This window comes from Hypanus sabinus, chromosome 16 (assembly GCF_030144855.1).
Source record: "Hypanus sabinus isolate sHypSab1 chromosome 16, sHypSab1.hap1, whole genome shotgun sequence".
Lineage (NCBI taxonomy): Eukaryota > Metazoa > Chordata > Chondrichthyes > Myliobatiformes > Dasyatidae > Hypanus > Hypanus sabinus.
Window position 1 is genome coordinate 81901164 of NC_082721.1, and position 24647 is coordinate 81925810.

The 24647-nt window shown below is 41.5% G+C and overlaps 2 protein-coding genes across 7 annotated transcripts in view; both read left to right on the forward strand.

The window, feature by feature from the left end:
* Positions 1–9676, forward strand: part of LOC132406489 (transportin-2) — a 46259-nt gene extending 36583 nt beyond the window's left edge. For both annotated transcript variants that reach the window (XM_059992236.1, XM_059992235.1), the window contains exons 17-24: positions 68–155; positions 806–904; positions 1208–1303; positions 1645–1720; positions 1943–2042; positions 2676–2750; positions 4100–4229; positions 5086–9676. In XM_059992236.1, coding sequence (XP_059848219.1) covers positions 68–155; positions 806–904; positions 1208–1303; positions 1645–1720; positions 1943–2042; positions 2676–2750; positions 4100–4207 — 642 coding nt within the window. In that variant the 3' untranslated portion in view covers positions 4208–4229; positions 5086–9676. The remainder of the gene's footprint in view (positions 1–67; positions 156–805; positions 905–1207; positions 1304–1644; positions 1721–1942; positions 2043–2675; positions 2751–4099; positions 4230–5085) is intronic.
* Positions 9677–14562: 4886 nt separating this feature from the next.
* fbxw9 (F-box and WD repeat domain containing 9) overlaps positions 14563–24647 on the forward strand; it is a 35213-nt gene continuing 25128 nt past the window's right edge. For 2 of the 5 annotated variants that reach the window (XR_009516179.1, XM_059992240.1), the window contains exons 1-2: positions 19173–19347; positions 23892–24076. The gene's annotated coding sequence lies outside the window, so the exon portion shown is untranslated. Of the gene's footprint in view, positions 14623–19169; positions 19348–23891; positions 24077–24647 lie in introns of those variants that run through there. The other 3 variants (XM_059992242.1, XM_059992241.1, XM_059992243.1) reach the window with 3 other exon arrangements.

Sequence of the window (24647 nt, forward strand, 5' to 3'; positions counted from 1 at the left end):
ATCAATTAATGCAGCATTCTGGTCCATGAGTTTGGCAATATCACTGACTTGAGTCTCTCTCCTACAGGACACCATGCCAGAGGTTCGTCAGAGTTCATTTGCACTTTTAGGAGATCTCACCAAAGCCTGTTTCCAGCATGTTAAACCATGTATAGGTGAGTGTGTGGGCTTAAAGCCACAAGTATGTCTAGGTAGCAGTCTGACTGTTGATGTGGCAAAGGCAGTTGCAATTACAATGTTTAAAACACTTGAACGGGTATATGGATAGGAAAGGTTTAGAGAGATAGTGGTCTAGTTTCAATAAGCATCTTGGTCAGCATGGATGTGTTGGGCTGAAGGGCGGTTTCCATGCTCTGACTCTGCATGAACTCTCAGGCACTAAACTTAAGTGTATTGTTCCACAGGCATTGACTTCACTGGGGTACAGAACTGCAGGCATTACCTATATGACTCTGTAAGCTTCTGTGAAAATCCTATGTTCAGCTGTCATTTTCAGGAATGCTTCCAAATATTGCTGAGCTAATCGGTTTATATAGTCTGACCTGATTCTACACTCAGATTATCTTACTTACCACATATTCCAGACTCCTTTCCTTCCCTTGATGCTAAGTTGGTGGCTTGCACCAGCTTTGAAGCTAGTTAGAATGGCTACCTTCTGTGTCTTGCCTCAAGAGGCTAAATCTGACATGCTCATTTGGTGCAGGCCATGGCAATGTCTGTCTTGCATCTCTCCTTTTGGTGTGGATGTAGCAGTGCATGAAACATTTTGCTGTTATGATTGATATTTTCCTTTTACTCTCTCCAGCTGAGTTCATGCCCATCTTGGGAACCAATCTGAACCCAGAGTTCATATCTGTGTGCAACAATGCCACCTGGGCAATTGGGGAGATCTGCATGCAGATGGGTAAGTTTGATTAGCCAAGTATGATTCACCTTGGGTTGTATTGTTTTTGGTGTTACCTTGGACAAAGGGCATCCATAAAGATACCTTAATGGTACAGTGTGTAAAATGCCTTTGAAATGTGAATGGTTGCTTTATCTTCAAATGAAAAATCAGTTACAAGCTAAATGTTTCAAATTAAAGGAGATTAATTTTCAATTTGTGCCTGATTTTCATTTGGGAAAGCTTTTTTTTTACTGTTTTATCTGCTGTTGACTATTTTTGAGCGATCTATTCTGTATATAAGCCTTGCTTTGTTTTGATTAGGTTCAGAGATGCAGCCTTATGTGTCACTAGTCCTGAATAACTTAGTGGAAATCATCAATAGACCAAACACTCCCAAAACTCTGCTTGAAAACACAGGTAAGAAACCGATCTGTATACCAATTATGTAGTGACTGACAACTCTGAGCTAAAGTAGCTACACTTTCCTAAAGCTGTCTAGTTTATCTGCCTTTGTTTTCCTGTACCAGTACTAACCTGGTACAGGTATGTTGAACCTATCCTGGGTCACCATTGTTAGATCCTTAAGCCAGGAGAGAGGGTGGTGGCTGACACCTGGCACCACTGCAGTGATGATTAGAAAATGCAGACATTTGAATCCTGAATTAAATGTTGAATTTTTCTATTCTGAGCATATTTGCTGTGAGGTATTTCAATTGACTGTTTTAATGTTTGTTGACTTTATACTTCTTCCTCCTCAGCCATAACCATTGGTCGCTTGGGTTATGTGTGTCCTCAGGAAGTAGCACCCATGCTGCAGCAATTCATTAGGCCATGGTGAGTGTTCCATTAACATCTCAATCTACCTGCAAACACACCACCATCACTTTCCTCCCCAGCCCTCAAAGCCAACCAGATGTGATCTCTGGTCCAGGGCTATTACTCTGATTTAAGGTGACCTCACTTGGAAGTCATATACCTTGTCAGAGGTCGGGGATCTTTATGCCAGAAATTTGTGTAATGCTGCTTTTAAACATCAGTATGACTTGTCATTCACAGGTGCACGTCTTTGAGAAACATCCGTGACAACGAAGAGAAGGATTCTGCATTCCGAGGGATCTGTATGATGATTGGAGTGAATCCAGGGGGTGTAGTCCAGGTAGATATTCTTTCAGTTGTCTTACCCTCTGGCTGAACCACACAGACCTGAGCTGATGCTGAGGTGACTGATCATCTGTTAGCCCTGTGCTTCTAGGTTAGAGGCAAGCTGCTTTACCTGCTCCTTGCTGAACTCCTTATTGTAGGTGAGATACTTGGGGGAAACAAATGATGACGTAGTATAGCGTTCAGCACAACGCTTTACAGTGCAGATGATCTGGCTTCAATTCCCTCTGCTGCCACGTTCTCCCTGTGGCTGCATGGATTTCCTCCCAGTCCAAAGACTTGCTGGTTGGTGGATTAATCAGTTATTGTAAATTGACCTGTGATTAGGCTCAAATTAAAATCAGGGGATTGCTGGGTGGTTTTGCTTGATGGACCTATTCAGTACTGTATCCCAAATAGATGATGCCCATTGTCATACAGAGGATAATGCCATGTGGAGAGGGAGTTGGTTGTGTGAGATTTTCCTTGGGTATTTTTGGTGGTGAAATGAGAATGTTCACCATTTTTCTGCATTCCCTGTTGCTAATTTTAATCAGTGTCTATATGAGTGAGACATACACAGTATGTTCGGTGTGTGGAGGAGATGCACTCAATAGCAGATGAAAACTGAGCGATTTGTTCCTTCTAGGATTTCATCTTCTTTTGTGATGCTGTTGCTTCATGGGTGAACCCAAAGGATGACCTGCGCGAAATGTTTTATAAGGTAAGTGCTTGTACTGTTGATTGTGATTTTCTGCTCGCCTGGAGATCTCTGGCTATTTGGCCACTGCACTCGCTCCCCTAGTGAGTGACTGGATTCTTCTTTAGCTATCTGCAGTTTGTACAGCAAAATGGAGAGCAGCTATTATTTCAAAAGTAGTTATAAGGGACAAAACAAATCAGTAGTGATCACCTTTTGGTTATCTTATTGTGAATAGAGCTAAAAGATTTTCAAAGAAAATTTATTATCGAGGTATGTATTTGTCACTAAATATACCTTAAGATTCATTTTCTTGCAAGCATTTACTGAGAAATAAATTGCGGTACAATTTAAGAAAACTATTAATAAACAAAGACTGCCGAGCAACCAATGTGCAGAAGACAAATTGTGCAAATAATATTGAAACAACCCACAAATAATGCTGAGAGCACAGTCCTTGAAAGTGAGTCTGTAGACTGGAGACACTTTCTAAACAATTGGAGAGAATTCAACTTCTGTCACATTAACAATTAAATATTGTGGAGGTTCCTGGGCCATCTGGTGTCTCAAATAGTGATTCTTCATGTGTATGTGTACAAGTTGCTGGTATTTCTCAATGCCGCTGTTGTATTGTCAGAATGTTTACCCAGTATTGAATGAACTGTAATGTCTCCTGATGAAATATTGTGAAGTCAGAAGGTATTGAACTGTTTCAGCAACAAATTGATCTAACCATTCAGAGCCTGAGTTGGGGATGCATCTCCAAAGCGCACAATGCTGGAGGAATTCTGGGTCAAGCAGCATCTATAGAGGCAAACGCAGTTGACGTTTTGTACCAAGTCTTTCTTGGCCTGAAACATCAACTGTTTATTTACCTCCATAGGTGCTGCCACGGACTTCCTCCAACATATTGTGTGCTTAAGATTTCTAGCACCTGCAGAATCTCTTGGGTCTGAGATGTGCTTACAACTTTTTTTGTCAGCTCTCAGTGCATAACCATAAATCAGCTTTTCTTTTGTTGAAGTCCTACTGTCATTATATCTCGTACTTTTACATTTAGGTTTCCTCCTCAAACTGTTCTTTTAAGATGATTTTAAAGCCCCTTCCTTTCATCAAGAATTTAGTTTGGTGTTCTAACATTTTCACTGATTCTCTGGGGAGTGCACTTGGCTTGTTTTACAATGTTTGCAGAGCTGTGTCCAACCTGGTCAGGTTTAGGAGTATGAAGAATAGCATATTGCTGTCCTCAGTGTAATAGATACTCAGGATCTGATCTGGAACTTTGTGGTGTATGTTTGGTCTTAACTGCTGCTAGAAGATGAGACTTAATTCTGAGTACTCTGTAATGTTATGTCTTTGTCTCTGCCTTGCAGATACTGCATGGGTTCAAGGAGCAGGTTGGTGAGCAGAACTGGCAACAATTTTCTGAACAGTTCCCACCACTTCTGAAGGAGCGACTGTCTGCATTCTATGGCGTATAGCTGAAGTTAAGGGACATGTCAGGTAAGAGTCCTGTGCCTGAGACTAATGGGGTACAAGGATAGTGTCCAGGAGTGGCAAGATCTGGTATTTCTTCAGTTTATATCTCCTTGGCTTTCCAAGTGAGATTTGGAGTGTACACAGTTATCCACCTCTGTTTATTTGCTTTAGAATGGGAAGTCTTCCTCTTAGAAGGAATATCTGAAGCAGCATGACTTAAGGGGCGGCATGGTAGCGTAGTGTTTAGCACGATGCGACCCAGGTTCAATTCCCACTGCTCCTGTAAGGAGTTTATAGTTCTCCCTGTGGCTGGGTGCTCCAGTTTCCTCCCACGGGCTAAAAGATATACCAGTTGTTGGGTTAATTGGTCATTGTAAATTTTCCCATGATTAGGCTAGGATTAAATCGGGGTTGCTGGGTGATGTGGCTCAAAGGGCTGGAAAGGCCTGTTTCGTCTATTATGTCTCTAAATAAAGTAAAATGCTGAAGCTCGGTAGTATCTGTGCAAAGAGAAACAGCTTGCATTTCAGATGTGAAGAGTCCTCAACCTGAAAAGGTGTTTCTGTTAGTGAGCCACATCTGGAGTATTTCCAGCATTTTCTATTTTGGCTTCCTGGCATCTGTAGTTATTGTTTAATCCTCCCCCCCCCCCCCCCCCCCCCCCCAGTGGTTGGGCTTGACAGCAATCCCAGTATCTGGTGCAAAAGCTGGCTGGGCAATTCCTTTAGTAGTCTAGAATTAGGATGTCTTCTGCAGGTGGAGAGGCAGGCAGGTGGTTTTATGATTTTAATGTTGAGTTTAAACAGATTAAGAATGAATTTCATTTATTTCTGTAATGCATTGGATATATACTAAAGCCTCTTTCTCTTTCTTTTGTCAGGTTTCTGTTGCTGGGAGGGCTACTGGGAAATCATCCACATCTAGGAGTTGCAATGCCCTGTCAACGGGGGGTTAGGGTGGAGCTGGTGGGACTAAAATAAACACCCCCTTTCTCCGGAAATATCGGGGGAAAAGAGCCTCTAAAGCAGAGCAAACAGGATTAATTAGGCTGAAAGATCTTGCACGCCTTCTCTCTAATGAGGCGATTGCCACTACACACGGGATAATCCAAAGATTCCTGAGAGTGAAATCTCTCAGTTGGACAACTCGGGAGGGGGCAAAACGTGTTGGGGAAATTTAGGGGAAAAAATTAAAATCTAGGCAAGCTTAGGGAAGAATTCTAAAAGGTTAATGAAATTGGCTAGGTTTAAACAGCCTGGTCCATCTAAATTTGGGTAACATCAAGTCTGATGCTTGTGCCGTGGTTTAAGAGTAGAAGTTTTTAAAAGTTAGTTTTTTTTTTAACACATTAAAGCTAGAGAGCATACCAAGCTTTGTACTGTTGCATAGATCCCCCAGCAGTCATCTAAAGAGTCACTGTTTCAAGCTAGACTGCATGGTGGTGAGCTGTAATACTCTAGTGATCTCTGAACAGAATGTAATGAACCATAACATGTGTCTCTATGTAGATCAAGGCTTCACTATCATTTCCGATGGTTTGTAACGGATTGGTCCAATACAGTAGCGCTCAGCTTTCTGCTTCCCTCGAGCCCAACGGTGGGCAGAAGAGATCGTCGTTGGGAAGGGGAGGGAGTGGGTGGGAGGGTCGGGGGGGAGGGGGGAGACAAGCTGAAGTCTGTACCTTGATCCTGTAATGAAGCATGTCTGTACTGTCGGGCTCTGGCAATGCCCTGTTAAACGATGAACTGTTTGAGTTGTTCCTAATTATCTTTTGTGATAATGTGCTGCTGCGCTCTTTTTAAAAAAATGTGTAAATTGAAAAGGCAAGTGTTCAAAAAGAGAAACTTTTTTAACAAAATACCCTTGGTAGGTCCTGTGATTTATTTAAATTTTCTTTAGTTGATACTATCTTCCTGAACTGCAGTTTGACATGGATGTGATTATGGTAGAGACTGGTGGGAGATGGTTGTTCTTTGAACAGTTGAGGGACTAACTGATCCAGCTGCTGCATTAGGAGTGGCAAAGGGAAGTGCCACAAGTCTCTCAGTACCCACAAGCTGGTGGGAAGGTGGGAATTAGATAAGTTGCATCCTAGGTGGTTTTCATGGTTACTTTGCCACCATTTGGTCAGTGTTGTGACTGTGATTTTGTGCTTAGGGTGGGGTCCTTGAAATTAGAACTCTTTGCCATTAGGGAAATAATGGGTAATGGTGGCTTCATGCTAGGAGTTCTGTTTTGCTTTTAAGGTCAGTGGTTCTAAATTTGATAACTGTGGCAACCTCCTATAGATCCTACACACTTGAAGACCTGACCTGGCATTGTAGGACAAAGCATCTCAGTGAGTTGCTCATGAAACAGCTTCACTCCCAGTCCTGCATAGCTGATGTAGTATTTTGTGGAGATTAAAGTGTCATGATTAATATTTTTGCAAATGGCCTATATCCTATTATGAGTGTTCAGTTCCATTACACCCAAGGACTTGAATGCCTTTGCCTTGTGTATGTAAGCATTGAGCTTTTTGTCTATCAAACCTGAATCCAGCCTGCTGTGGACTCTGATCTCTGAAGCAAAGTGTCGCCATTTTGATTACCATGTAGATTACTAGTATCACACCAGTTTCCCACCAAAAATAGTGCTGTATAACTGGCTTACAATGACATGGATACAACTTCCCACGTTTATTGGTGCACTTTGGCTGTGTTGATCAGTGTGAACTATTCATACCCATTGTTCTTATCCTAGGGAAGCAGTGTTCTTAACCATTTTTGACTGTACTGTTTTCTCTTGGCAAGTTTCTACCTGTGAAGAGTCTTTTAAAAATGTTTTCCAGCTGTTAAGTTAAGTTCTAGGGAAATAAGGATTACGATTGGTGATCAAACTTGCCCAGAGTCTGTGCGTATGTTGCATTAGTTAGGCAGGATTCTATTGACTGCATTCCTCTGGTTTATCTTTAAGCTTAAAAGTGAAAGATTTTTGCCTGTCCAATTTAACTGGTCTGCAAGTGAGTTTGATTTTGCTGGGGAATGTGGAGTGTCTGGCTCTGTCGGCCCTGGTCACTCATGCATATTGCCAGGCAAATAGATTGCTTAAACCCTTGATATGTAACCAGACTTGGTGTTAGCTGGTGTTCCACTTGGTGGTAGGGGGTGATAATTGAGCAGGAATTTTGGACCAGACCCAGTAACTTCATTTTTGCCCACCTGCCCTTAATGTCGGGATTTCATTCCCAGTTTCTTGCCTTCAACTTTGTCTTGTGTTTGATTTTCTACAAACATTCCCAGAAATCCTCCCACAGTCCAAGAATTGGCTGGTAGGTTAATTGGCCCGTGTAAATTGTCCTGTAATTAGGATAGGGTTAAGTCAGTGGATGCAGTTCATCAGGCTGGAAGGACCTGTTCTGTAGTATCTTTAAATAACCCTCTCTCTCCCTGCCCAAAGTGAGGTATTCTTATACATTTCTGATTTCTGCAGTTTGAAGTGGCGCTAGGCAGTTAGTTCTGTCTGCTGCCATAGATCCTAATCGCAGATCTTCAGACATATTGCCACTGGAGTGGTCGGGTACAAACCTGCCAGGAATTGACTTTTTTTGGTGATGGGGGCAGTGGATGGGTATGGAATTCCCTTTGGACAAAAAATGGGACTGAGTGCCTAGGTCTCCTCCGTGAAGCAAGTCCAAATATATTAACTTTACCAGCAATCACCAAGACTAGGGTCGAGTTGTATTTTGTAGGGCTTGCAATGGGTGCTGAAGAAAGCTGTGCTTGGAGTACCTGCCAATAGATTGTGTTCATTGTCTGTTTTAATTTATTAAGTGTGTGTTTAGCTGTGGCTCTCTACAGTACCAGTAAGTAGGTGAGAATGATCTTTGAAGGTGAGTGAAACTATTAAAGGGTTTGTGGTGCTCCTCTGCCGTGACATCTAGAAGCAAACAGTTGACTTTATCTGGCTGTATCTCAGTCTGTCTGAGCACTTGTGGACTGGATGTTGCATGCTCAATGTGACACATACTTTCCGTATCCTTAAGTGTTATTCATAGATGTAGACAGCAGTGTATCTTTGTCATGCTAATGTAACCTGGGTATATTGTTTGAAGATCTAAACTGGGAAGGTGGTTATTTCAGGAAGTTGGGTGGGTTAGGGGGAAAGGTAAATGGGGAGGGGGGGAAGAAAGGGTAATTTGGGATGTTAGTGACAGAGCATTGAACAGATATCGAGCTGCTTTGTTTTAACTGTGTGACCAAGAGTTTCTGGTATATTTTTTTTTGCTTCACTCACTGCCATTTCTGTGAGTGAAGTTACACCAAAAAAGTCAAAGGCCTACAGCAGGTGTTGTTGGCTGAAAGGTGTTCTTCCATTGTTTGGTGTTCCTGCAATCAGTTGGAATTAGGCAGAGGTGAGATTTCCCCTGATGGTCTGCAGAGCAGTCATTTTCCCTGGAAAGAGGAAATCAAGGTGGGAGCGTGCCTGGAAACAGCAAGCATTTTTACAGGGGTGTCTGATATGTATTGCATTAATAAATTGTATTAATAAATTATGATTAAAGGGAGGGGTGGGAACCCATTGGGAAACCTCTGTAGTGATTTGAATTCTAGGTCTCCTTTCCTCTGGCTGAGAGTCAAGCAACTGCATTTGCTGTGGTCTGCCTCCTGGCTATGCTGGGTACTGGTCTAACCAACATGACTGAGATGAAGACTGAATTGGAATTTCGCTGCTCCCTCGTTCCACTGCTGCTTGCAGATGGTGGACCCTGTGCACAGACTTTGAGTGGGCAGAGGATTGGCACATTTTCTCACATTGGGATGGACTCTTATACCTGTCTTGTGCGGACCACTAGAAAGGAAGTGAGTTGTGTCAGTGTACTGTGTACTGTGTTAACATTATCACTGACACTAATCTCAGTGGCCTGTAAAAGATGGTTTAGCTTGATTCTTCTGTCAAAAGTTACCAATTATACAACAAACTATAATGTTTGACTGTTCAAACAGTCCTATTTCAGAATATTTTTATGGAATTTGGGTTTACAGAAAAGATTGAGAATAAAAACACTGTAAGCTGTGAAATCTGGTTCAGGCAAAGAAAGTATCTGAGAAAAGGCCGCAGTCTCCCTGCTGGATTTTGCCATGTCCTGATCTGCATGAAGGCAAGCTCTTGCAGGTGTGCTGTTCCATCAAAGAATTTGTTATCACACTGGGTGCTCAGAAGGGATGAACTGACTGTTTCTCAGATACTCTTATTCCTGAGCTGATGACTAAAACTGACCCCTCCCTAAACTCCTGTACAAGTGTTATGCTGTTGTCCCCTTTTAACCTTTGAGTTGTATATTTGTAAATGTGCGGTGTGTTTCCTGTGAATTGATCAGTGTAATGCCGGCCGTTTGCACCTTTGCTCAACTGAGATTTTTTCTCATTTTTATATAAATTTGTTTTTTATTTTTTTCCTTTATGGACTAAAATCGGTTTCTTGTGACTCTAGTTTGTGCAGTCCTGTTTTTTTTATTATGATTTCACTGAATTGGGTCTCATGTTTTGGAGCCTAGCTTTAGCAACATTGATCTTCAGTGGTCTGAAGCTTTCACATGCACCACATTGGGAAAGAAAGGCTTCATGAAAAAGAAGTCATCTTTGGCTGCCGAAGGGAATTTAGGAAGGTTAAGAACAAAGTGTGCACTGTTGCAAAGGTTAATAGTAGGTGAGATTAGAAAACTATTTTACACCAACAAAGATTGAGGTGAAAAGAATGGTAGTAAACTAGCAAATGATATAAAAACACAAGCTTTATAAGCTTATGTACACTAAAATAAATGCTGCTGACATTAATAATGGGCAGATTGTACCAGTTTGAATTCTTCATCACAGAAGACAAAACATCTTGATAAAGATGATCACAGGGCTATAGAGAAACAGAAGCAAACAATTTCTAACACTAGACAGACTACTGATTTAAAGGATGATGTACATTGGACCTGATGGCCTGCATTGAAGAAAGTTTAGTGGTTGCAGACTATGAATATAACAATGTTCTGGTTCTGGAGGTGTCCAAGTGGATTAGAAAGCTGCAAATGGAATTTCTGGACCAATTAGTCTATGATGTATCACTGGGAAGTACTGGAATTCATTACGTAAGGCCAGGACGTTTCAAAATAAGAATCAATAAAAACTCAAAATGCTGGCAGAACTCAGCAGGCCAGACAGCATCTATGGGAGGAGATAGTGACGATGTTTCGGGCCAAAACCCTTTATCAGGAGTGATAAGAATCAACTTGGTTAATGTGAAGGAAATGTATTTGACAGATTTGCTAGAATCTAGAAGTTTGTAAAAATGCCACCAAAAAGCCTGCAAGGAAATCAGACAGGCTGTGGTGTTTAAAAGTTGACAGTGGAGAGTAATATGGGAAAACATTAATTTATCCTGTAAACACAAAGGTAGTAAAACAAATTGAGCTTTGAGTATATAATGTAGTACAAAATTAACAAAACTGAGGGGAATTGAGCTAAGGTGGGCTTATTTCCTACAAGGAATAAGTTTTATTTTTAGAATAATTTTAGAAGTTTTATTTCTAGTTTTAGAATAAGGGGTTGCTGATTAAAAGTGAAGATGAGGAATTTAAGAGTCAAGAAACTTCACCATTCTGTCCCCAGTATCATTCAATATATTCAAATCTAAGACTGATGTTCATTTGAACTATAGCGTAAATGAGGGGAATGGTACAGAGGCCAAATCATGACCTTTTTAAATAGTATCATATTTACATTTAATGTCTAAATATCACTACTCTACCAATGGGAATAGTTCATCTCAGTTTAGCATATCTAAACCTATCATGATCTATGCTATCAAATCTCTTGACATTAGCTCCAAGAAGAACAACCACCTTACTGGTCCTCAAACTTAATTCACTGGGAGCTATTTTAGTAAATTGTTTCTCTGTATCTCATGCTTCATCCTAAAGTGTGCTAATCACAATCGGATAGTTGGCAAACTGCCTTTTCAAAGTCTAAAAATATTCCTTGTGTCTGGTATGTAGCCCAGAATCCAATGTTACCTTGTCAGCAATTAGCCTCCTAGCTGTCTGCATGACAAGCAAGCCAGGGCAGTATGATATCGGGATCAAGGTCTTGCCCATGCAGCAAGCTCCCCCTCTCCACGCAGCACCCTTTTCCAGTCAGTGTAGAGCTCAACTCAGGGATACCTTAGGGACTCCAGATCTGGATTTTACTCCCAACGCCTTCCCCATGAGTGAGTATACTGCAAGGCAGCAGGTTTTTGAGATCAGTTTTCCTTATAGTGAGCTACCAACCATTGCAGACAAGCTCCATTTTCCTAAAGTGACTTATGGTGCCAGTAGCCTGCCTTTGTCCCTTGTCAGAAATGGTTTCAGTGGGCTTGGGCTAAGCCAAGCATGATGGACAAAAGTTGGACTTGGTTCTCAGAGGCTATTTGCACATGTCTCGGGAGCATTTGATAGGTAGTGGCTGCTTATCCCTGTTATCGCCCCGGCTCTGATGACCTTAACCTGTCAACAATACACGTATTTATATCCTAACTCTTAAATAAAAGCATTGCTCTCACTAAGCATCCTGTGGTGAACCATTCCCATCCTTAATAATGAGGTGACCTGAACTGACCATAATACCAAGCGTCGTCTAACCAGTTTTACAGAGCTGCAATAATACTTCATGATGCTTGAACTTGGCCTTCATTAGTCAGAAGTTTAACACACCATACTCCTTAACCACCCTATCAATTTCTGTGGCAACTTTGAGGGATCTGGATACGGACACCAAAATCCCAACCATTCCTCATACTGCTAAGAATTCTGCCTTCAAGCCAGACTTACAGTGTGTGATTTTGTACTTCCATGCTATCAATGACCCATTGAATCCACAACAACCGTTGTGTCATCAGCAAACTTGCTAACCTACCCTTCCAATTCCCTGTCCAAGTTATCTATAAAAGTTAGAGCAGGAGTCCTGGGACAGATCCCTGCAAGACCACTGATCATCAACCTCCAAGATCTTTTCCCCCAAAATCATTATGCCCTTTTATATTCAAACCATAGATCTGGGTACTACTCAGCTTTTTTTTTTAAATGCATGCTCGGGTTGAGTAGAAAATTTCCAAAGATTTGCCATTAGTGTGGTGAGGATACTTTGAGGTAATCATAGTTCTGGAATCTCTATTCAGGAATTACTGTCCAGACTTTATGGTTTCATTTTAATATAATTGCATCTTGTTCTAGAGAATGCAGTGCTAGTCTACTGATGTCCTATTACCACATTCATCTCCCTTCTCTCCAGTTCCAATCCGGTGAATGTCTGTGGCACTTGCTTGACACAGACTTCCTTAAGTTGGAAAAACAAAATTACAAACAAACATAGTCTCACCAAAGCCTTGTGTAATACTTAAGTGCTCTCCTAGTCCAATTCCTCTGTAATAAAGGCTAATGTCCTGGTGTCACCATTCCTTATGACTTAGCAGCTATTCAGATCCGTGCAGACTCCCTGTTTCCCAATTTCCCAATAACTTGCCTAACCTGCTCCTCATGTCCCCTATGATATTCTTTTGCCTACCTGCACTATGAACAATTTACAACAGAAGATTAATCTGCCAATTGACATCTTTGGGATGTGGGATGAAACAAGGGTACCTGTTGACATACCAAGCAATCACAGGGAGAACATACAAGGTTGGGATTGAGGCCAGGCTGTTAAAACTGTGAAGCAGCTGCTATAACTTTCTCTTCCCCCCACCCCCCAAATTGGTTGAGATTTGTATACAAGAGCATCCAGTTCCTGCCAAATAAACATATGTCTTTCATCAGAAGAAATACTTTAGTAATTTTTCTATAATAACTTTGCATGGTTTTGTCCTCCAGTCATTTGCTTGTTTCTTTGATCTATCAAGAGACCTTCCAGCTACTGCCTACAATCCAGGGTCAAAGGTGCCACTTTCTGTAAGGAGTTTGTATGTTCCCTGTGACTGAGTTCCCTCCTACATTCCAAAGACATATGAGTTAATAGGTTAATTGATCATCTGTGTTATTGGGCAGTGTGGGCACATTGTGCCAGAAAGGTATATTACTGTGCTGTATCTCAAAGAATTTTAAAAAATCCTATCTAATCTTGCATTAAGAAACTTGGATAAATTACACTTGGTCTCTGTAGTCCGCTATTTATATGAATAATTGATTAAACATAGAAAACCTACAGTACAATACAGGCCCTTAGGCCCACAAAGTTGTGCCGAATATGTCCCTACCTTAGAAATTACTAGACTTTCCTATAGTCCTCTATTTTACTAAGCTCCATGTACCTATCTAAAAGTCTCTTAAGACCCTATCGTATCTGCCTCCGCTGTTGCCGGCAGCCCATTCCTTGCACTCACCACTCTGAGTAAAAAAAACTTACGCCTGACATTTCCTCTGTATCTACTCCCCAGCACCTTAAACCTGTGTCCTCTTGTGGCAATTATTTCAGCCCTGGGAAAAAGTCTCTGACTATACACACGATCAATGTCTCTCATCTTGTACACCTCAATCAGGTCACCTCTCATCCTCTGTCACTCCAAGGAGAAAAGGCCAAGTTCACTCAACCTATTCTCATAAGGCATGCTCCCCAATCCAGGCAACATCCTTGTAAATCTCTGCACCTTTTCTATGGCAGAACTGAGCAGAGTCCTCCAAGTGGGGTCTGACCAGGGTCCTATATAGCTGCAGTATTTCATTACTCCACTATTGAAAGCTCACCAACTTGGAAAATTTCCCAAAGCTCCCTAATGCAGGGACTCTAACTCTAACTTTGTGTAATTAATTATGGCATGTTAATGAATATTTTTGGTAATTTAAATATTCTAGACTGGCTTCTCCTTTATCTACCTTAGTTATTAAATTCTATGAAATAACCATTTCTTAGCTTTCCTAACAACTAACTATATCACATTAATTCTGAAGTTAACCCGTTCCTAGTTTTTTTTTTGCAAACTGTTAGTTTTGTCTTGAAAGTATTTTTGCAGTTTTAGGTCATTTAGTCTGTTTGAAGATTCACATCCTTCACAACATAGCATTTCATTTGTTACATGTGCTTTAAATTTATTCCATGAACAATGGCAGGAAAAGTAATATGCTGAATGGTCTGCAAATGCTTCCAATGTTTCCTACCCTTTTACTCATGTTCAATCTGTTCCACAGCTTTGCTTTCGTGAATTCTCCAACGCTTCTTCCTTCCCCCTCCACCCCACCATAGTGCAATTAATGAGCTTTAACTTTTCACGCAGGTTATGGGTTTTGGCTTTTCCAAGCAGCTGATTCAAGTCGGTTGTGTTTCTTTTGTGGGCTTGTTGCTATAGAGTTAAGGCATCCACTTTCTATTGGTGTTGTAGTCCGCCCACTCCTTTCCTTGTTCCTGCTAATTAAAGGACTGTAAGTATGAATGTTTCTCTGACTTAACACTGAAAAGATTTTTCATATTTGCCTTATTTACCTCTTTCTTATACCCATTGTCAGGTTTGTGACTTTGTGCTGCTCTACATTGTTACACCATGGAGTTGTGAAGTCCAGACCTTACTGCTTTGAACCATAATCAACGCACACCACAGTGGCGATGAAAGCCCATCGCAGGCAATAACAAATAGGCTGTTTATAAAGTATTGTTTGCAGATTAACTAGCGCATGAAGCCACCAGCTTGTGCAAAACTGCTGCTCCTGCTCCCTTCCCTTTGATTGATCCGGAGTAAATTATTCAATGAACTTCATGCATTGTTCCGTAAAACAAAAAACAATGTTTGGTTAACACTTAAGACCAGTAAACGATAAAATAAAATTAATATGTTGAAAATAACAGTACTTAAAGATCCTCCAACATGAGTAATACGTATATAGAACAGGTTAAGTACCCTTTATCTGAAATGCTTAGGGCTGAAAGTGTTTCGGCTTTCTGATTTTGAAACCTATAATGAGATAACTTGAGATTGCCATCATTTCCAGCTCTATCATTCTTTTCTTATACTTGTTCATCACACGTGCTTAACAGTAAGTTATTACATACTACTAATATAATAGAAACATGGAAAACCTACAGCATAATACTGGCCCTTCTTCCCACAATGCTGTGTCGAACATGTCTTTACTTTAGAAATTACCTAGGGTTACCCATAGCCTATTTTTCTGAGCTCCATGTACCTGTCCAAGAGTCTCTTAAAAGACCCTATCGTATTTGCCTGTACCACTGGCAGCCCATTCCATGCACTCACCACTCTGTATTTAAAAAAAACAACAACTTACCAAGCACCTTAAAACTGAGACATACAAAAATCTGGATGAACTCAGCAGGTCAGGCAGCATCCGTTGAAAGGAGCAGTCAACGTTACGGGTCGAGACCCCTCTTCAGGATTGTCTGCATAGTTTCCATATGCAGAATCCCCTGAACATTTGTCACATTTCCACTGTACATCTGTTCCCAATTTATACTTACAAGTTCTTGCCTGATAGCTTCATATTTCCCCTTACTCCAATTAAATGGTTTCCTAACTTGTCTGCTCCTATCCCTCTCCAACGCTATGGTAAAGGCAATAGAATTGGTGATCTCTATCTCCAAAATGCTCTCCCACTGAGAGATCTGACACCTGACTAGGTTCATTTCCCAATACCAGATCAAGTCCAGCCTCTCTTGTAAGCTTATCTACATACCGTATCTGTGAAACTATAACGTGTGCAGGGTATCCAGAGCAACATGGCAGCATCGAGAGAATACCAGAATCAGGTATTCAGTCTCCACCCACGGTGTTATGTTATGATTAAAAGGTTGCAGTACACTCTATTTGTTTAATTTTACATGCATAAAAACCTAAAAAAAAATCAGTATTATAGATTTGTTCTGGTGTTAGATTTTCATTGGTGACAACCTTTACAAATATATGAATTTATCTGCAGCATCATGGTCAGCAGACACTTTATCTTTTAAAATCTTAAGGCAGTGCCTTTTCTTAAGTTTCTGCAAACTGCCTGCTGAATATTCAATTAACTTTAATTTTTAGTTCATTTACTTCTGTTCATTGCATATGTCATGCCACGTCTCAGATCTGTCTGTGGTGCACTGAGACCTGTGCATTGCCTTGGAACTTTCCCAGTATCTTGTGAATTTTTAATGGATTTCAGAGGTTTTTGAATTTTTGAAATTTCAGTTGGCTATATGACATTTAATTAAATTGAATGCTAAGAAATTGTCCATCAGTCCTTCCAGGTGAGGCAACACCTCACTTGTGAGTCTTTCGAGGTCATCTATTGTATTCGGTGCTCCCAGTACAGCCTCCTCTACATTGGTGAGACATGGCATAGTTTGAGGGACTGCTTGCTTTGTCAAGCAACTTCGCTCCATCCGGTGTAAAAGGTGGTGTTTCCCAGTGCCCTGCCATTCTGCTATGATGAGGCTACACTTAAGTCAGAGGAGCAACGCCTCATTTTCTTCTGTGTTGTTTCCGACCTTAAGGTATGAACGTGATTTTTTTCTAACTTCTGGCAATTCTGTTCCCCCTCCCCCCACTTTATCTTTTCCAAAATATCAGCTGCTTACTCCCTTCATAGACGCTACCTGAGTTCCTCTGGCATTTTGTTTCTGTTGCTGAAAATATTTCCAGCATCTACAGTGTATTTTGTGTTCTGGACAGTCGGGGTGGTTGATTCAGTTGTCTAATCTGAGGTTAGAACGGTTCCTGTCTAGTGATACTTGCAGCAAGTGTTGACTTAGATGTCTTCCTCTCATTCCCACCTACTTTAACCATACAAACAAGTGGAAGCTGCTGAAACATGGAGCAAATGTTAACAATCTTAAAGAGGAGACAAAGGTTTCTTCAATTCTATAAAGTGTACAACAGAGGCAAGTGTGGATATCGGACCACTGGAAAACGATGTTGGAGAGGTAGTAAGGGGGACAACGACAATGAAATGGTAGATGAACTGAATAAGTATTTTACATCAGTCTTCACTATGGCAGACATGAGCAGTATGGTAGAAGTTCCAGGTGGCAGGGGCATGAACTGTGTGAAGTTAGCATATCAAGAGAGAAAATTCTTGGGGAAACTGAAAGGTCTGAAGCTAGATAAGTCACCTGGACCAAATAATGTACACCACGGAGTTCTGAGAGAGGTGGCTGAAGAGACTGTGGGGGCATTAGTAATGATCTTTCAAAAATTACTAGATTCTAGAATGGTTCTGGAAGACTGGAAAATTGAAAATGTCACTCCACTCTTCAAGAAAGGGGAGAGGCAGAATAAAGGAAACTATAGGCCAATTAATCTGACCTCAGTGGTTGGGAAAATTAAGGATGAGTTCTCAGGGTGCTTGGGGGCACATGATAAAATAGGCTACAGTCAGCATTGTTTCCTCGAGGGAAAATCTTGTCTGACAAAACTGTTGGAATTCTTTGAAGAAATAACAAGCAGGATGGACAAAGGAGGATCAGTTGATATTGTGTACTTGGATTTAAAGAAGGCCTTTGACAGGTTGCCACACATGAGGCTGCTTAACAAGCTATTATCCCATGGTATTACAGGAAAGGTTCTAGCATGGATAAAAGTGGTTGATTGACAGGAGGCAAAGAGTAGGAATGAAGGGAGACTTTTCTGGCTGCCAGTGACTAGTGGTGTTCCACAAGGGTCTGTTAGGACTGTTTCTTTTCATGTTATATGTCAATGATTCAGATGATAGAATTGATGGCATTTTTTTTGCAAAATTTGATGACCGTATGATGATAGGTGGAGGGGGAGGTAGTTTTGAGGTAGAGGCTACAAAAAGACTTAGATTAGGAGAATTGGCAAAAATATGGCAGATAGAATGCAGTGGCAGGAAGTGTACGGTCATACACTTTTGCAAAATAAATGAAAGGGTTGACTATTTTTTTAAATGGAGTGAAAATACAAAAAAACGAAGGTACAGAGGGACTTGGGAATCCTTCTGCAGGATTCCCTAAAGGTTAATTTGCAGGTTGAGTCTGGTGAGGTAGCATTTATTTCAAGAGAATTGGAATATAAAAGCAAGAATGTAATGTTGAGACTTAATAGAGCACCGGTGAAGCCTCACTTGGAGTATTCTGAGGAGATGTGGCCACTTAGAATCTGGAGAGGGTTCAAAGGAGATTCTCAAACAGGATTCCAGGATTGAATGGCTTGTCATAGGAGGAGCGTTTTATAGCTCAGAGCCTTTATTCATGAGATTTCAGAAGATTCAGAAGGGGTGACTAACTAGAGTCTTAAGTGAATCTGTGGAATTCGTTGCCACAGGCATCTGTGGAGGCCAAATATTTATGTATACAGTTTGATAGATTTTTGATTGGTTAAGGCATGAAGGGATACAGGGAGAAGGCTGGAGATTGGGGCTGAGGGAAAAATTGGATCAGCCATGTGGAGGCAAAGGGATCATTGATGTTTCAACTTGATGCACTGCTTTTGGATTGAGAGCTTAGAAGAAAGCCACGCGAGAGAGGTGTGAAATGGGCTGATAGGTAGAGCGTGGTGAGGTGGGGGATCAGGGGCAAATGGAAACAGGTGGTGGTTGGTGGAAATAGTTGGAAAACAGTTCTGGGGGTATTTGACGCTGGAAAATGTAGGCATGAAAGCGAGAAATTATTTCAGCAAGAGCGTCTACAGTGCTAATAGCTATAACGTGGTTCAGTGCACAAACAACGTGAGTTGTTAGGATATATCAAAACTAAATGTGTTAATGTGATTCTTAAAAGAAGATCCTGTTAGAAAGGGCCAAAGGCAACAATAGAAAGCCGCAGTAATTTGGGAGATGAGGCATTTGCCCGGCCAGCAAACCACATCACCTCACGGAGAATGGCTCAATACATCCGTAACCCGAGGCAACGCGCCGGGGCTCTTGGTCAAGGACTCCGAACACAAGACGGGGGCGGTACTTGGGCAGCGACGTCATAACAACCCGCCGGGGAGCTCCGTGCGTCACGTGGTATTTGTGACGCGTGCAGCACGCGCCGTAGGCAGGCGGAGCCAGGATGCGGCGGCTAAGCGGGAGCGAAGCCGGGTCGGTGAGGGTTTGCCGCCCGCCGGAGGTATCCGGACCCCCCAGCTTCTCGACACAGGCCGGCGCCTCAGAAGGGTTCAGTTACGTGCCGGGCGCGACCGGCTATTGGTGGTATGGGTCAAGGGTTAGCTTGAGGGGCGAGGTCAATTGGAGGGGGGAAGGTTAGGGCCACTGGGAAAGGGTAGAGGGATGCAAGGGTACCTTGGTACATCTATAAGCCAAAGGAGATGGTTGGTGATGTCGGGGGTTTTCTTGCGTTATCCTAAGAATCCGGTTTATTGCCACTGACATATGTCGTGAAATTTGTCATTTCCCAATTCCCTCCTTCGGAGGTTCGAGAACGATCTCGAGGAGCTGCAGAACTTCAGTAAATGGAAATTTAGCGGTTAGAAGTCTGAAATTTGGCAAATAATAGAACATTGGTTGAAACATACATAGAATGAAAAGCGAAGTTAATATTTCAGGTCCGAGACCCTTCATCTCAGCTGGAAAAGAAAGGTATCAAAACAAAGAAAGGTGGGGTAAGGGACTGGATTCTGATTTGTATTCAAACTCGTGTGTCGGAATACTAAACATAGCTGAGATTAGAGTCAGAGAGAGATGTATGGCACGGAACCAGGCCCACGTTGACCAAGATGCCGACCTGAGCTTGTCCTGTTTGCCTGCATTTGGCCTATATCCCTTTAACTCCTTTCCTACATTTCTTCTTAAAACTTGTTCCACATGCCCACCAACCTGAGTGTGTGTGTGTGTGTGTGTGTGGGGGGGGTGGGGGTGGAATTGCTCCAAGGTTCCCTTTAAACCTTTCCCATTTTAGTATAAACCTATGTTCCCTGGTATTAGTCTCCCTGACCCTAGGAAAAGGACTGTGATTATGTTGATAATTTTGTATACCATTGTCTTAAGAAGCCGCTCCTTAAGATAGCTTGAATTCTGCATAAACTAGTATCCATGATGGAGCTGACTAATTTAACAAATTTGTACAGCTTACTTCAGTCTTGTACACTAGCTCCCCTCCCTCCCTCCCCCCCCCTCCCCCACAATACCTAGATGGTGGTGCAGCCAGTCACAATATCTCTGTGGTACATTTCTAGAAGTTTTCGAGTGCTTTAGTTGACAAACCAAATCTCTCAAACTTATAATGAAATATAGCTGCTGTCCTGCCTTCTTTATAGCTGCATCATCGTGTTGTGTTCAGGTTAGGTCCTCGGAGATGTTGACATCCAGGAACTTGAAATTGCTCACTCTCCCCACTCTGATCCCTTTGTGAGGATTGATTGGTGGGTTTAAAAAAATAAATAAAATCCTTATAAAGCAGTGAAACAGGATTGGAAGATGTAGAATCCTTGTGGTTAGAGATGAGAAACTGTAAGTGTCAAAAGGCGCTGATGGGAGTCACACAGGCCTCCGAACAGTAGGCAGGATGTAGGGTATAAATTACAATGAGAGATTTAAAAAAAGGCAATGTTACGTAGTCATGGGGGATTTAAATCTGCAGGTAGATTGGGAAAATCAGGTTGGTGCTGGATCCCTAGAGAAGTTGCAGTCAGTGGCCACTTTATTGGGTACACCTGTACACCCACTCATTAATGCAAATATTTTATCATCCAATCACTGGGCAGCAACACAGTGCCTAAAAGGGAATCAGTTGTTGAAACCAAACACCAGAAGAGGGAAGAAGTGTGATCTAAGTGACTTTGACTGTAGAATGATTGGAGCCATCTCAGAAACTGCTGATTTGCAATTTCTTACGCACGTCTTTAGAATTTACAGAGAATGGTGTGATAAACAAAAAAAAAAATCCAGAGTTGAAGTTCTGAGGGCAGAAATGCCTTGTTAATGAGAGAGGTCGGAGGAGAATAGCCAGACTGGTTCAAGTTGAAAGGAAGGTGACTGTAACTCAAATAATCATGTGTTACAACAGTGGTGTGAAGAAGAGCATCTCTGAATGCACAATGCGTCACACCTTGAAGTGGATTAACTACAGCAGTAGAAGATCACACTTAGTGGCCACTCTTATCAGTTTCAGGAAGCACCTAATAAAGTGGCCACTGAGTGTATATTAGAGTAGTGTTGTCAAGTCACTAGGGAAGAGGCACTTCTGGGTTGGGTGTTGTGTAGTGGAACAAATTTAACTAGGGAGCTTAAGGGAAAGGAATCCTAAGGAGACAGTGATCATAATATAATGGAATTAACCCTGTAGTAGTTCATGAGGGAGAAGCTGAAATTTGGATATATCAGTATTTCATTTGAGTAAAGACATGAGAGAGGAACTGGCCAAAGTCCTATGAAAGGGCAAGTAAGCTAGCCAATAACAAAAGAAGATACCAAAAGTTTTTTTTTCCATAAGTATAAAGAGTAAAAAGGATGCAGGAGTGAACATGAGCCTACTAGAAAGTGCCACTGGAGAGGTAGTAAAGGGGAACAAAGAAGTGGCAGATGAACCGAATAAGTACTTGGTGCCAGTCTTCATTGTTGAAGACACAAGCAACCTTGTGTCTTCAGACCCTTCTTCAGACCTGGAAAGGAAGGGGAAGGAACCCAGGATTACTAGATTCTAGAGGACCACAAAATCACAAATATCACAGAAATGGAGACAAAAGACAGAAAATTATGCATCAGTTAGCCTGACCAGAGGTTGACAAGATGTTAAGAGACCATTATTAAGGATGAGGTTTCATGGTACTTGGAATAGTCTAAAATCAGGTTAGTTATCTTGCTTTACGAATATGTTGGAATTCTTTAAGGAAATAACAGGAAGGATAGATAAAGGAGGGTCAGTGGATGCTGTTTACTTGGATTTGCAGAAGATGTATTAATTCCTTCAAAACAATAACATAATTGTCACTCCAGTTCTTTTCCATCCTTGTGAGGTATACCCCCTTACCTCTTACAGCCTTCAGCCCAGACACACGATGTAGGAAAACAGACAGGTCTGTAAGGAGGAAAATATTCTTCATTATCTAATCTTAGGTTATATGTGCTAGTGTACAGCTACAGAGTAACTCCATATTCCAAGTTCACACCATGTTGACTTCGAACTTCCATTTTATTTTGGCACGAACCAGTGACGAATCACAATTAACTCTTTCATTTGAGAAGTTCTTTGCGAAGATGCAGCACATGAGACTGTTAAACAAGACAGCGGCCACATTTTATTATAGGAAAGATACTAGCATGAACAGAAAACTTGTCTGGCTGGTAGAAAGCAACAGGAAGGAGTAAAAGGGACCTTTTGTGGTTGGTTGCTGGTGATTAGTGGTGTTCCACAGGGATTGATGTTGCTTCCGCTACTTATCACCAAATTGGATGATATATCACCATCTAACAGGTAGTGTTGAAAAATCTGAGTTTGCAGAAGGACAGATCAGGTGAGTGGCAGATGGAATACACTGTAGGGAAGTGTATGGTCGTGCACTTTGGAGAAGACATAAAGGTGTCGACCATTTTCTAAATGGAGCAAATTCAGAAATCGGAGGTGCCAGGGGACTTGGGAGTCCTAAAGGTTAACTTGCAGGTTGTGTCGATAATAAGAAATTAAGATGTGATGTTAGCATTCATTTTTAGGAGTAAAATATAAAAGCAAGGATGTAATGTTGAGGCTTTATAGGCATTGGTCAGACCACCGTGGAGTAGTGTGAGCAGTTTTTGAGCCCTGTTTCTAAGAAAGGCAATGGAGAAGGTCCAGAGGAGGTTCATGAGGATGATACTGGAAGTGGAAGGTTTAACATATCAGGAGTGTTTGATAGCTCTAGGCTGTTACTTGCAGGAGCTTAGAAAAAATTAAGGGTATGTTATTGAAGCCTGCTATAGTGGGTGGGTCTAGGATCAGATGGCACAGCCTCAGAACAGAAGGATGTCCCTTTGGAACAGGTGAGGAGGAATATCTTCAGCCAGGAGGTTGTGATTCTGTGGAATTCACTGCCACATGCAGCAGTGGAAACCAAGTCATTGAGTGTTTTTAGCAGAGGTAGGGCATCAAAATTTAGAGGAAAATGGGGTTGAGAGGGAAACCAAATCAGCCGTTATCAAATAGTGGAGCAGACTTGATAGGCTGAACTCATTTGTTTTCGGCCTATCTGAGCTGTTGCTTTTGTGCTAACCATCCTCCACGTCTTAGTGATACTGAAAATTAACTTGTTTTCTCATTCTCTGTTCCAATGAAGGCACGTGGATCTGAAATGGTAATTCTGTTTCTCTTGCTGCCTGATCTTCTGAGTGTGTCTAGCATTTCTTGTTTTTATTTTGGGACCTCAGTGTTAATCTTGGGGTAGGAAACTAGGAAGGATCACTTGTAGAATTACAAGCTGGTCAAAAAGTATTTGTTGCTTTGTGAGACTAATGTCACTGTGGCATCATAATGATAAACTCTAAAGCTATTGTTCTACACTGGCTCCTTGAAAGCTCCTTGTGTTGCTGCCCAGTGATTGGCTGATAAGGTATTTGCATTAATAAGTGGGTGTACAGGTGTACCCAATAAAGTGAAAGAGCTCTCTAATTAAACCCTGTTCTTTCTGCATAACCCTCAATTCCATGTCAGTCTAATTTCTTAACTTGATGCATTGGGGATCAAAGTATTTAGACTCTGAGCATGGGGAAAAGTTGGCTTGTGTATTTACACCTGGGTAAAGTACTTGTGATCTTTCTTTGATTAGTGCTGACTCTTGAAACACAACCTCAGAACGGTGTTGTATGAGCCACGCGGGCCAGTCGATTCTAGCTTTGCAGGAGGGGCTGTTGAGACTGATTTCAGTCCAACTGATGAATCGCAATGTGGCATCAAGTGATTTGTGGAGACATATTCCATCAGTGTTCTTCAGCTGAGGACTATTCCTGAAATGTAAGTCTTGCACTCAGCATCTTCTCTTTGCATGTTTCGACTTTATCCTTTGTTTAGTTATTGCTATGACTTTGCCTTTTAACCACACTTAGAACGATCTGAGGACTGACATTCTACCAATGTTTTCTTGAGCCTTGCACAAAGTATTGGTTCAAAATAAGTTTTGCGGTGTCTTTTGAAGACCCAACCGGTGAAGTTATTTATGCGTAAGGCCTTCCTTGTAAGTCCCATACTATTGGGCCTCTACTGGAATGGGTTATGTTGTCTGATTCACGCTTTCCTAACATCTTCCCTACAGTTCAGGTCCCTAAGCACCTCCTGGAGACTCTTCTGGAATTTATATTCTGCATCCCCAATCCCAGATGCCAGACATGCCTGTTTCTGCAGCCAACACTGCAAAACAGACCAGTCACATTCCTGGATTGGAGTAATGTATTGTTCAGAGAAGCATGCTTTGGGACGAGTAGGTTGCGGGGTAAAATATGATGGTTAATGATGTTAAAAAACATGGTTTGATAACAGGTTTTTAAAATTTTTATGTTTAAGACATGTTTTATGTAGGTTAAACAGT